General features: G+C 37.4%; 1 protein-coding gene across 1 annotated transcript; it reads right to left on the bottom strand.

Annotated features, from left to right (window-relative positions):
- Positions 1-3,041: 3,041 nt before the first annotated feature.
- On the bottom strand, positions 3,042-10,560 carry rab18b (RAB18B, member RAS oncogene family). The gene is made up of 7 exons (XM_081374409.1): positions 10,228-10,560; positions 9,425-9,480; positions 7,477-7,538; positions 7,181-7,253; positions 6,843-6,961; positions 6,512-6,578; positions 3,042-3,964 (listed from the first exon to the last, which is right to left on the bottom strand). The coding sequence occupies exons 1-7, from the start codon at positions 10,293-10,295 to the stop codon at positions 3,792-3,794; spliced, it is 618 nt and encodes a 205-aa protein (XP_081230535.1). The 5' UTR covers positions 10,296-10,560; the 3' UTR covers positions 3,042-3,791.
- Between the last annotated feature and the right edge of the window lie 2,534 nt (positions 10,561-13,094).

Raw genomic sequence — 13,094 nt, 5'->3', positions numbered from 1 at the left:
AAAATTTGCTCCTCTCATCTCTGTTTGTTTTCTATGGAAGCCCATTTCCATGGAGTAAAAAAATAGAAATGGTAATTATGAGATAAAATTTTATATAAAAAATTAAGTCACATTGTGGGATAAATTATCAAACCGTATTATATAGTTACATTATGAGACATAAACATGCAATTGCAAAATATAAAATCGCAATTACAAGAAATTGCAAGAAATACTGTACATGACGTAAACATATCGATATGCCACGTTTTTATGAAAAAAAAGTCATTGAATCATACACTCGACCGATTCGTTCAAAAATGTTGTGAACATGACTACTATAATAAGAGTAAAATTACACAAGAAAACTAAAATATTATTAATAATAATAATATCACACTCACATTCAAGATGAAGCAATGTTATTTTAGTATTATTTATATACTATTATAGTACCGTATTTATTAATATTTCGAATTAGCCGGGTTTTTTTACTTTTAATTTTAGATTTAATTGTAGTAAATATTGTACTTCAAAATAAACTTAAAAAGCTTAAGCAATAATTAGAAATCTAACTAAAATAAACTTTTTATCTAATGCTTATATTTTATTTGATTTCAGCTTTATTTCAAATAACAAAAACAAAAAAAAGTTAACAATACAACACTAAGATGAAGTTAATAATTAAGTCATTAATTTATTCGTTTATCTTTTTTACTGCGTGGCAGAAATGGACTGCCATAATTTTCCCCTAATCTAGTGTGGAATATACAGGGTCGAAAACACATTTTGAGTAAAGCAACTAACACTCCAATCTGATAAAGAAATAGCACTACCCATGCAGAAACAGTTACCATTGACGTCTGCAAAGAGCTCTGCTGTTCGTAGGACATGTTGGATAAGCATTTGCATTTCAGTTATGTACCTGATAGCTCTTCTAGATAGGCTGTTTGAACAGTCCGTTATGTTTGAGTCTTGCTGTGTGCGTTAAAACGGTTCAGCCAGCAGTGAGAATGTGGAGTTGAATATACAGTCTCCGTACAGACCTGACCACATGCTCTGTGTTTTATTTCTCCCCACCCATGCTTCAAGGAAGACTAAAACATAATAGCCACCATTCTTCTGGCTTACCCTCATCTAGAATCATTCAGTGGTCAAATGCACCTGCTGAATCAACACAAAGAGCCCAATACAAATAGTAAAACACCTCTAACTGAAATGGAGAGGGAGCAGGAGACGGCGTAACATCGGTGGAAATCTGTTGATTTTGATGTAGTTTCAGTTCCAGGCATCATGAGGGCCATAGAGATGTTTATTTAACAGTTTAATTCAGTGCTATGGAATCTGACTGTTTCTTTACCAGTGCATTGAGTGAACTTTGGACAGATCCTACCGCACACATGACATCAACATCACAATTAGAAATTACTTACTGTAAATCATTTAAGGCTAATTCTTTGTAAAATGGAGATTTGTAGATATTTGAAAAGCTTACAGATTGTGGTGTGGTATTGAAAATCACAAAAGTACATTTCAGAAAATGCCTTCAATGTAGCATTGAAGGCATTTTCTGAAATGTACTTTTGTGACTTTTTTTTTTAAAGTCCCCCTGTAGTCAATAATTTTATCCCTTAAAACTAATCTTTGATCGCAAAAATTACGTATTTAAATGTTTTTTAATGTGGGGAAAAATATTCATGCCTTAAAATAGCATGAACGCAACTCTACACCAATTGTCATTTCATATACACTGACTCATGAATATGCTAATTAGCCCCGCCTCCACTCACTCGCACCAGCTCAGAGATCCACTCGGTCAACTTTACTGTAGTGAACGCTTCACAATGGTGTCGCTCTTTACAACGTCGGACACATAACGATAATTCATACGATTATCCTTTTGCTTGACTACGTTATCAAACCGCTAATAATGAGTTGCTAATGTTAGGACAATCTAAAGACAAGTACCCCTTTACAAACAAAAATCCATAAATTTTGAACAGCATAAATGTATTTCTTGAGACCACAGGCCTTGACTAGGGGTGCATTAAGGCACATCATTTTCATTTTTTTTCTTTCTGACATGCAGAGTCCCATGTAATCAGTTGGATGACAGGAAAGATGACCATGATCCTGATGAGTGACCTGAACTGCCACACATCAGTGTGAAAACTTCTGACATTTGTTGTGATTAGCATGTTCATTGTATATTTCAAGAGTTTGTTTATGTAGTGCACAGTTTAGAAACATATGGCCTGTTAAACTAATATGGAGCTGTAGGTATCAATTTCCTGCCTCTATGTGAGTGCCACAGACATACATGCGCATCTGGACTTCATTTACTAGAAGCTACATAATGAGGATACTAGAGTTTTGAACAGACATTCATAGACTTCAAAAGACACTATGCGGTGGCAAAACAAGGTATAAACACTTCTACGAGTTGGATACTTTGATGCAAAAACAATTGAAAGACATCATTTCTCCTAATTTCCACTACATGACGGAAAGTGATATACAGACTAGGGGGGGGGGGGGGGTATAAATAATTTATGAAGACAGAACTGCTGTATGTGAATTTAATACCCATGAATTATAAGAGATCCTAATTAGGGTGCTGGTTAGTGTTTGGTTTTGTGGCGACAGGAAGTCATAAGCAATTCTTACTGTGAATGAATAAATCTCTCTGCAGCAGAACACACACCTCTATTAGAGGCGAAATGAAAGTCAAACATTTTAAGCCTTTTGACCAAGATATGTTTATAATTAAATTAAATGACCAATTTGACCATGTGCCACTGGCCATTTCGACTGGCTACAATAACACTCTCTCTACAGAATCATAGTGAAAGCCAGTAGTGGAGTTCATGTTAAACATGCAGATCGAATAAATATTAAGGCATAACCAATTCTACCCCGCGTCGAGTCCATATGCGAATCGAATCAAGAACGAGTCACAGGAAGGATTTGTGATTAAAAGCAAACATGAGTTTTTTTTGGTATCCATTCACATTAAACTAGAAAAAAAAAAAAAAAAAAGAGTCAAGAGTAAAACAGTGAAGTAAAATGGATCATCCCATGTGTTATTCAGACAAAAGTCATCATATATTACATTATTTAAACATGCTTAATGTATCTCAACTCATGAGACCTGCAGCTAAACAGCGTTTCATTGACAATCGTGTGAATTACGCTTCAGGACAGCTGCTAAAGACGCATTATTTACAAAAGAATATGTCAAACTCTTCAAAAAGGTAGAATCATGTTAAGCAATATTACTAAGGCCAAATATGATTTAAAAAAAAAAAAAATACGGGATGAAGAATATGGATTTAAATAAAAAGCAAAGGGATTAAAATGTGAGCAGCAGAGAATATGTTAAGCAATAAGCTGATGAAATGTAGTACAGGTACAAAGGACATTTGATGACTATGTTGAATCAGATCCTGCCGTTTCTCGGCCCCGCCCCTCCTGTAATCCCATTGGCCAACACACATCAGGTCAAAGGTGGTGCTCCCATTGAGGGGGAAGCATGTCAGCTCTGTCCTCGAAATCTGGCCTATTTCAACATGCTCCGGTTGTAACCTTCAACAGGGCGTCTTTACATAAACGGTTTACATAGGCTACAGGTAATGTCGCTCTGTGATGCAATAATTTAGAAATAACATGACGGAATACTGGGACTCAACGACAACTGTGAGACAGAGAGTGTGCAAACTGCAAAGGTCCCTTTGACCAGCCCTAAGGGAGCAGACCGTTCCCCCTCAGAGGAAGCTCTCCTTCAGAAGAATCTCAGTTTGTGGTTGTGTGTGTTAAACCAGAGAGCAGTATCCCCCACAGGCACCCTGACGCTGCTGCTCGTGATCGGACAGCACGACCCCGTGGTTCTGGAGGCTGCTCTCCCAGAGTCCCGGCGTCTGCAGGATCTTCTCCACCAGTTCCTCAAAGGCACACTGGACTCCGTCCCGCGTCTTTGCGCTGGCCTCTGATAATGGCACCACACGTGTTACGATGGACGGGAGAGATTGAGAGAGGTGTTTAGGTGACTCATCAGAGTGAGAATTATGTGACAGTCACAGTTTAAGAGTGTAAAGGTGAAATGATGACATCAGAAGTCACTAACAGAAAAATCCATTATACCCAAAAATCTGAAATATGCTATTTAGAATGAAATACTAGTATACTGTGCTGTATACTCTATACGGCCTACAATAATAAAAAACCAAACAAAACAAAAAACGTATGTGAAATAGTATTGTTGTCTTCTGCAACCTCAGCAAGTCCTGCAAGAGGCATCCATTTATCTCAGAAAAGAAAATTTGCAATACGTTTCTGTGAAGAATGTGTGAGCTTTTGGCATTCAAAATCAAATACTGGCTGCATCCGAAATCGCATACTCTTGAGTAGGTACTTATTTTGAATAAGTAATTACTTCACGTTAACTTAAGTATGTTCTATAATTGCAACTTTTTCTCTCACAACTGATTCATTTTCCTCACACTTCCGAGTTTACATCAGAATTGTGTGATAAAAACTCAGAATTGCGTGATATAAAGTCGCAATTGCGAGTTATAAAGTCAGAATTGAGAGATATACACTTGTAATTCTGAGAAATTTTAATTTTTTACCTCAGAATTGGACTTTAACTTGTGATTACGAGTTTGTATCTCACAATTCTAAGGAAAGAAGTCAGACACTTGTTACTGCAAGTTATAAAGTTCTGAGGAAAAAGACTGGCTATTTCTTGCAGTTGTGACAAAAGTCTCAATTATCTTTTACAATTTTTTTATTTTGTGGCGGGAACAAGCTTCCATAGAAATGTTAATGTGTGTATTACGAATGTAATCTGGACGTTCTAAATTCGCCATGTTGTCATTATCACATGGCCTACCATTGTCAGTTGTGTCACTTCACTGTCATTCACAAATCCTCTCCTGTGGCCTCATGGGATAGTAAAGTGTCCATCGAATGCACACTTCAGAATCTCGCCAGAAGAACTATGTCATCCAGGGTCTTTTTGTCTACTCTTTTTGTCTACTGTGAATTCAGACATGATTCTTTTGTCAGATACTTCTTTGCCCACTATATAGTAGGCAAGTATGCGATTTCGGACGCACCCAATGCGTCTATTAGGGCTGGGCGATATATCGCATGACATTGTTAGGTGCATCTCGTCAGTAAAGCCGGTTCCTTGATTAGTAGTAAATCGCTATCACCTACTTTCAGATGGAGCGACATTTACAACACAGAGCCGTAGTTAACTGACAAGCTGAGCCATATCACATTAATTATCACAGGCGATACATCCGCAATAATTAATGCGATATGGCTCAGCTTGTCAGTGAACTACGGCTCTGTGTAGTAAATGTCGCTCCATCTGAAAGTAGGTGATGGCGATTTACTACTAATCAAGGAACCGGCTTTACTGACAAGATGCACCTAAAGGCCTGTTCACACCGGGACGAATTTCGCGCGCGATATTCGCCGACGTTTAACGCCTCGTGACTAAACAAAGGGCGCCAATGTGAGTGTGCACACCGACGCGAAAAACGCCACGCGTAAAAGCGTCATTTTTTAAAAAACGCCTCGGGTTCGTTTTTTTGGTTTGACGCGCCACGTCAAAAACTATCCGACCAATGAGATTGGCGCTTTTGCTCACGTGTCTGGAGCTTCTGAACTTACAGTAAAACACAACTTGGGGGCGCTCAAACACAAAACGGTCTTGCCGAGCACACATACGTAACAGCGAAGAAGATATATGCCGAGTAGCGTCTAAACACTGCCGGGAAGAAATAAGACGAGGAAGATGCAAGGCAAGATGAATGTAGAGCTGCTGGTCTCGTTGGTGTCGGAACATAAAGAACTATGACAAACGCGACAGCGACTACAAAAATCTTGATAAAAGAGAACTGTTATGGAGTGGTATTAAGCGCCATCTAATGTCAGGGAATGAATTTGCATGTTCACTCGGCTCATCGTCAGCGAAAATCGCTTGGGTGTGAACACAAAAAACGTGTTGAAAAACGCTGGCGAATAACGCGCGCCGATATTCGTCCCGGTGTGTACGGGCCTTAACAATGTCATGCGATATATCGCCCAGCCTTAGCGTCTATGTAAACTATATTTATATAAACAGCTGATATGAATTCCAGTTCATTCACATTGAGGGAAATAGAAGGACAAGTCAAGCACATTGCATTGTGGGATATAGTACCCAGCAGTCCCACTCTGCAGAGCATAGTAGTTTATAAAAAATACTTAGGGACCAGTTCAACACAAATTCACTTTTTATAACTGAAAGCCATTTTGATGTTTGCAACTTTATTATTTCAAAGGGACTGGAAAATATAAATAAACTTCTGGCAAGACAGAATTGGTTGGACAAAGACAGATCATCATGCTCATCCACATCCTCTGAAGACCAACAAGGGGACTTGCGGTGCCAAACAAGCAAATTAAGATTCAAAGAGACTCATCCAAAACTTTCAATCCAACTGCAAACAAAACGAATGATAATAAAGAGGAAACATACCGATAAAGAGCATAGAGTGTTTCCGTGCGAACTTCAAGCCTTCGTTCCGGTCTACTTCACGGTTGTCCTGAAACAGAGAGGGCTTTCTGATTAGAATTAGAATCCACCCAAAGACAAAGCAACTAAAGAAAGAAAACTCCCAATCTCAAGCACGTGTCACTTCAACACTTGTCTTTAGGTTCACATTCCACTTCTTTTTCTGTCTTGCACAAAAGAAAGTCATTCATGATGGTGTGTTTTATCCCTTCAAGACACTGTTAACAAGCTTTACAGCTGTACATCAAAACATTGCATCAAGCAGGTTTGCATTCAGAATATTAAATAAACAAACCTTGTCAATTTTGTTCCCCACAAGCATTTTAACCAGGTCATTGCGTGTACAATATGTCTCCAGCTCGTTGAGCCAGTTCTCAAGCTTTGTGAACGTGTCCCGCCTAGTAACATCATACACTAAAAGAAGAGAAAACAGTTTCACATTCAGCAGCTAGTGTGGTTTTGAGAGTTAATATCTAAAAGATAATGAGGTTTTGCGATAATAACCGCCTAACTGTACATTATTCTATACTAAACAAAAAAATACATAAATAGAAAAGATGGCCTGCAGAACTCTTGACTGACCAATCAAAGTCATATAATAAATAATAGAATCAATTATGCAAAAACACTAACCCAAAATGACACCCTGGGCTCCTCTGTAGTAGCTTGGTGTTAGAGTTCTGAACCTCTCCTGACCCGCGGTGTCCTAAAACACAAGTTCGTGAGGATTCTGAACAGATCTACAACCCTTAATTCTATAAAGTCTGATAGTGACATCTAGTGGAAAAAGACAGTATTGTAAAATTGTAACAGTGACAAACAGTAATATAATATTACACACATTTGAGCCACTACATCCCTTGATTGAGTGTTGACCAGATGTACTGCATTTCTAACTAACTCCTCTAAGACAGGCATCCAGCACTCACCCATATGGCCAGCTTTGCTCTGTTGCCATCTATTGCAATGGTTTTCACTTTAAAGTCCACACCTAAATCAATCAATGAAAAAATGACAAATGTGTATTTTAAATAGTGGTCACAAAACACACGGCTCAGATCATATTACGGATTTTGTGTCACGGATCGGATCAGCAAGAAAAGAAATTGGGGGTGAATATAACTTCGCTTAAATCTATTACTTAAATCACACTTTAAGTACATCTATACCACAGCAAAAACTACTAGCCTAACTAATACATTTCAAACATTGAAGGCAAGTCAGTAATAAAAATAAGAGCAAATACACTAATAATTACAAACATAGATAAACACAACACAACAAAGGTACAAATAAAAGTAAGCCCGAACTGTAGTATTCGGGTTCAGAAATGTAATAATTAGGACTAATTTTAAAATAACACCATAGTGTTCACTGTATAAATAAAATATTAACAACGAGTCATTGTTTTGTTTGCTTAACATACCTTAACCCACTGTGTTCATGAGAATACTTGACGAGACTGGAATTTAGACATTATTTGGCCGCGAATGTGTGTAAATTGGCAAGACAAAATGCAAATAATAAACTTTCGCTATGATGGTTAAAGTCCCCATGAAATCAAAATCGATGTTTTTTGGCTTTTAATATGAAAATGTTAGCCTTACTGTTATCTATAAGCTAGTGTGCTCCAAAACTAGGGCTGTCAAACGATTAATCGCATCCAAAATAAAAGTTTGTGTTTACATAATTTATGTCTGTGTACGGAGTATAATTATTTTGTATATATAAATACACACACATGCATATATATATTTAAGAAAATGTGTTATTTATATATAAAATATTTATATATAATATAAATGATATATAATATAAATATATATACACAGTATATACATGCAAATATTTCTTAAATATATACATGCATGTGTGTGTATTTATATATAGAAAATAATTATACACCGTACACACACATGTATTATGTAAAAACAAACTTTTATTTTGGATGCGATTAATCGTTTGACAGCCCTATCCAAAACAATGACAAAATGTGCATTTAGGAGATAAAAGTGTTCAAAAGATAGTCTCTCACTTGCGCCAATACGTATCAACAAGTTTGATGCATCACTCTGATTTTCTGTCCAATCAAATGCTCTCTAGAATCTGAAGCTCCGCCCCTTACATTATAAATAGTCGCTGAAGCTGCGGCTGAAATCGGTCACTTGTTCACACATTTACTATTTTCTTCTACATGGTGAACGGCACATAGTGCACTATATTGGGGATATGAAAAGATTCAGACTGTGTAAATATGATTTCCATTGGGGCGAATGAAGTCTGCTCCGGTCCAGAGACACGAAAGCACAAAGCGGATCACATGAGCGACTCGACACAGACAACTAAACATCATTTGAATTCTGCACAGGATGCTTTATTTTAAAACGATATGGAGGAGATAAGGAGGAGATAAGGAGGAGAAACGGTTAAAGATTAGAAGGGAACTGAGGCTTCACCGAGCTCAACTGCTCTGGCCGAACTGCGATATAGCCTAAACTAAACTCTATTGGCTTTATTTTAAAAAGGGGGAGGAGCTGTTCTATATGCCCCACCCTAACTTCCTGTTTCAGTGGAAATTGAATAATGCTTTGAGTTTCAAGGCACTTCAGTGGGCCTTTAAACTTCACAGTAATCCACGAATCACATGCATGCCGAACCGTGGGGCCTGGACCGTACGGATCAACCACGATCCGTTTAACTTTAAAGTACGCTCTATTTTCACAAGGATTAAATTGCATTAGTTATGGAGGTAAAACTAAATATTCTAACAAGATTCCGTTTTTAAGCTCATTAGTTTTGAGCATTAACTGATTACAGGCATGTTAACAATGTGTGGTTATTATCTGTAATATTCACAAGCACTCATGTGTGACTCACCAATGGTTGCAGCTAATTCTGGGTCGAAGGTGTCATCCGTGAAGCGCAGGAGCAAACTGTGGACAGAACGGATACACAGAAGCAAATTAGCATTAAGATGATAAATTATTGTAATTAAATATTATATGAGTCTAATATTATTAGTTTCTCATAAAACTTTCTTTTATTTTATTTTCTTGAAAACATGACAATAATGAAGAGGACATTTACTTTCCCTTTGGACATTTACGTTTACTCTGGTCACCAATTTAGCCAAGTCACTCACTAGGCATGTTTAAAGTGCCATCTGTTCACACAGCAAGTATTTGACCCCTCTATTTAAACTCAGTCTAAGGCCTTTTATGCATTTCTAATGATAACTGCCACAAAATGAGCATATAGCATGACTGCTACAGGAACAGCTGCCAGCTAACACTGCTGCTCTGCTATTGTTAAATATTTAAACGGATGCGACAACAGCAGTAACATTATACGAAGTATTCATTACCAGCGTGTTTTAAAACGTCAAAATAATTAAATACATATGCCTAACTGTTGTAATGCTAGCAATTTAGCCTAGAAAGAAAACAACATCACATCTCAAAATACCACGAGGGGGACACGGAGAATACTTATGTTCTTGAGTCAAAAACAACATTTACGGGTAAAGTTTGACGGCTGAAGTGAATTGGCAGTCTGGGCACAGTAGACGGACAGTCAGCGTTAGTTTAGCCAAGCTTGTTGCTTGTTTAGACGAGGCTAACGCTATTTAACAACTCATCCTACTGGACGGACAAAGAGTAAACAACACATTCAGACCTCACCTTGATTTACCGACACCACTCTCTCCGATTATCAAAATCTTTAGAGTCGTTAACACGTCGTCGTCCATGTTGTGGCTGTTTACACTGTGGCTGTTTAAAGCTGGTTTAACTCGCGACGCGTTCACTGTTTCTGATGCGCTGGAACTTCCGACTGGGCCGTGACGTCACGGGGATCGAGTTCGAGGTTGCGTAACAAGTCCAAACAAAACTGTTGAAATAACATTTGAAATATGAAGTGGAATAACTAACCATGAGGAAATTACTGACAAAATAAATCCCAAATCCTTTATATAATCCTGAAATGCATGCCTACTAAACCAAGTATTGCACAACATACATAAATAGACTATGGTGCACCCTGTTATAAAGTTGTTGTTTTTTATTCACTATTTCATACTTTAGTCCAGATGTGACAAATACTGTGCTGGAAATGGAATAACTAATCATGAGTCATACTGACAAAATAAATCCTAAATTCTTAACAATACTGGCTTGTTACCAATAAAGCACTGCATGAGCCACAAGGTGAGATAAATGTCTATTGAAAAATACTGGTTAGCCCGTTGGAAAATTGTTTTTAATTCAGAAGTTTCATACTGATTCTAATAATAGATTTCTAAATGTTTTGTGAATGTGTGTGTGTCTGTGTTTAATCTTGTGAAAAATTGCATAGTGTGTGCACTTGTAGTGCACTTCCAATCTCAAGTATACGTTTAAAAAACTGTACTTTCAGATAATATATTATTAATGAAATGAAAGGCCACTTAAGTGTATTTAAAGTCCAACTGAAATCAAAATTGACCCTATTTACTTTGTTAGCGCATATTACTAGTCTTGTGGTGAACAATTAATCCGTGCAAGTTAAAACACAGAAAAAAATTGTTTGCCGTCGTAATCTTTAATCAAAGTCTGAAAAGTTACTTCCGGTCTGGAATGGCGTCCCTTCTCTGATGACGTAGGTTTGAGGACATGGGTTGGGAAACGCCTAACCACTCCCCCCAAACCGTTAGTCTGTAATGAGCGAGAGATGGAGAGGAGGAACGCTAGAGTAAAACCCTGCCCTCAGTTCAATATTCAGTTTCACTGGGAAATACGTCACAGCACTGGAGAAAAGTTTACTCTAGCGCTCCTCCTCTCCATCCGGGGAGTGGTTAAGCGTTTCCCAACCCAAGTCCTCAAACCTACGTCATCAGAGAAGGAACGCCATTCCAGGACAGAAGTAACTTTTCAGACTTTGATTAAAGATTACGAAGGCAAACAATTTTTTTCTGTGTTTTAACTTGCACGGATTAATTGTTCACCACAAGACTAGTAATATGCGCTAACAAAGTAAATAGGGTCAATTTTGATTTCAGTTGGACTTTAAATATAGAGTAAACTTTCATGACTGTCATAACACACTTAAGTACACTTTGAAAAAACATTTTAAACCATTATGTTTTAATAATATTTTTCATGCTTTAAAGAAATAAAGTAGTAAAGTACTTACATATTCAATAATACATTAAAAGTAAATATTCATTATTGTAAATGTATATTAAATTGCAACTTTATCATTACATATGTTTAAATATACAAGTTTCAATAGAAATTACAATAACATTTTAGTTTACAATAAATGTTAAGTATACACCTTCAAAGAATGTTCATATAAAGATTACATAAAGGTACTTAAATCCTATAAATATGTCAAAAAAGCACTCTTAAGTTCAACTAATTGCATTTACTATAAATTTCACGAGTTCACACTTACATACAATTAGAGGGAGTAATATTTAATGCGTATTTGGTGTGCTGTCCGGGGGGAGGGCTCCGAGCTTGAAGTTCGGCCTGAACCCAGAGTAATCCCCCCCCATTCAGATAATGTTAATTATCTGAACGTGCTCCTCCCGAACTTTGTTAATAAAACATCATTTATCAGCGTTCGTTTCTGTTCTCATAGATGCAAAACCATGCTGAATGCTGAGTGTGTGTTAGAAATCAGGAATGGTGAGAGAACATTGTGCTTGGTATGTTTTTCGCCTTCAAAACAAACTTGGGTCTCCAGCCGACAAAGTTTAAGTCCTGTCTGTCTAGACTGCTTCCCATTATGTTTACTCATTAGGTAGACAGAGTAGATAGTATTTTGTGGCTGTTCGAACGCATTCGACCACATGAGCGTTTACGCTACGAAAGCAATCCGTTCGGATGCATTTTCAACTTCCTCTGGAAGTGCTCAAAAGTGGACAAACTCAAAACGTTTTAGACCACGTTTACACCTGTATTTAGTATTGTCCACTTGTGATCCAATCGACCAAAACGCATCTTAATACCAGGTGTAAACAGGACCTAAGAAAGCAATCCGGTCGAACGCATTTTCGACTACCTCTGGTCGAAAGTGGACAAACTCGAAAAGTTTTAGACCCTTATACCTGTATTTAGTGTTTTCCACTTATTATCCATTTTAATACCAGGTGTAAACAGGGCCTTTGCTGTAAAAATGCCCTTTTGGAGCCTTTATGAGTGTAGGTTCTAAAAGATGCCCATACTGAGAGGTTTGTCGAAACCAACACAAAGGAAATCTATTTTTAAGAATACAATTTCTCATTCTCAAGATGCAATTTATCTTAGAAGATCTCAGAATTTTTACCCATTTTCATTGTCGGCTACTTCAGAGGTCCATTGTTTCACTGGGAGCAAATTGCTCCACATTTACAGGAGGAATACATGGATCACTGCTTCAGAAAATTGTTCCCTTTCAGAAGAAGCTCAGCCTATATTGATTATAGGTTTGAGAGGTCATTCTAGTGGAAATAGTTATCAGGATAACAAAAGACAAAGCCTGAAGAGAACACTGTGTTCTTACATGTACTGTTCCCTGGAGAAAT

The sequence above is a fragment of the Scardinius erythrophthalmus genome, assembly GCF_964197995.2.
Source record: "Scardinius erythrophthalmus genome assembly, chromosome: 9".
Taxonomy (NCBI): Eukaryota; Metazoa; Chordata; class Actinopteri; order Cypriniformes; family Leuciscidae; genus Scardinius; species Scardinius erythrophthalmus.
The sequence above is the reverse complement of the archived record's forward strand: the minus strand, read 5'-3'. Positions and strand labels throughout refer to the sequence as shown.

Bases quoted from the DNA above. Each gene is read 5' to 3' on its own strand.
- rab18b (XM_081374409.1), bottom strand. From the start codon at position 10,295: ATGGACGACGACGTGTTAACGACTCTAAAGATTTTGATAATCGGAGAG. The intron at 7,539-9,424 runs GTGAGTCACACA...TGATTGATTTAG, and splicing joins AGAATTAGCTGCAACCATTG to GTGTGGACTTTAAAGTGAAA. The intron at 6,579-6,842 runs GTTTGTTTATTT...TCTCTGTTTCAG, and splicing joins TGGGGAACAAAATTGACAAG to GACAACCGTGAAGTAGACCG.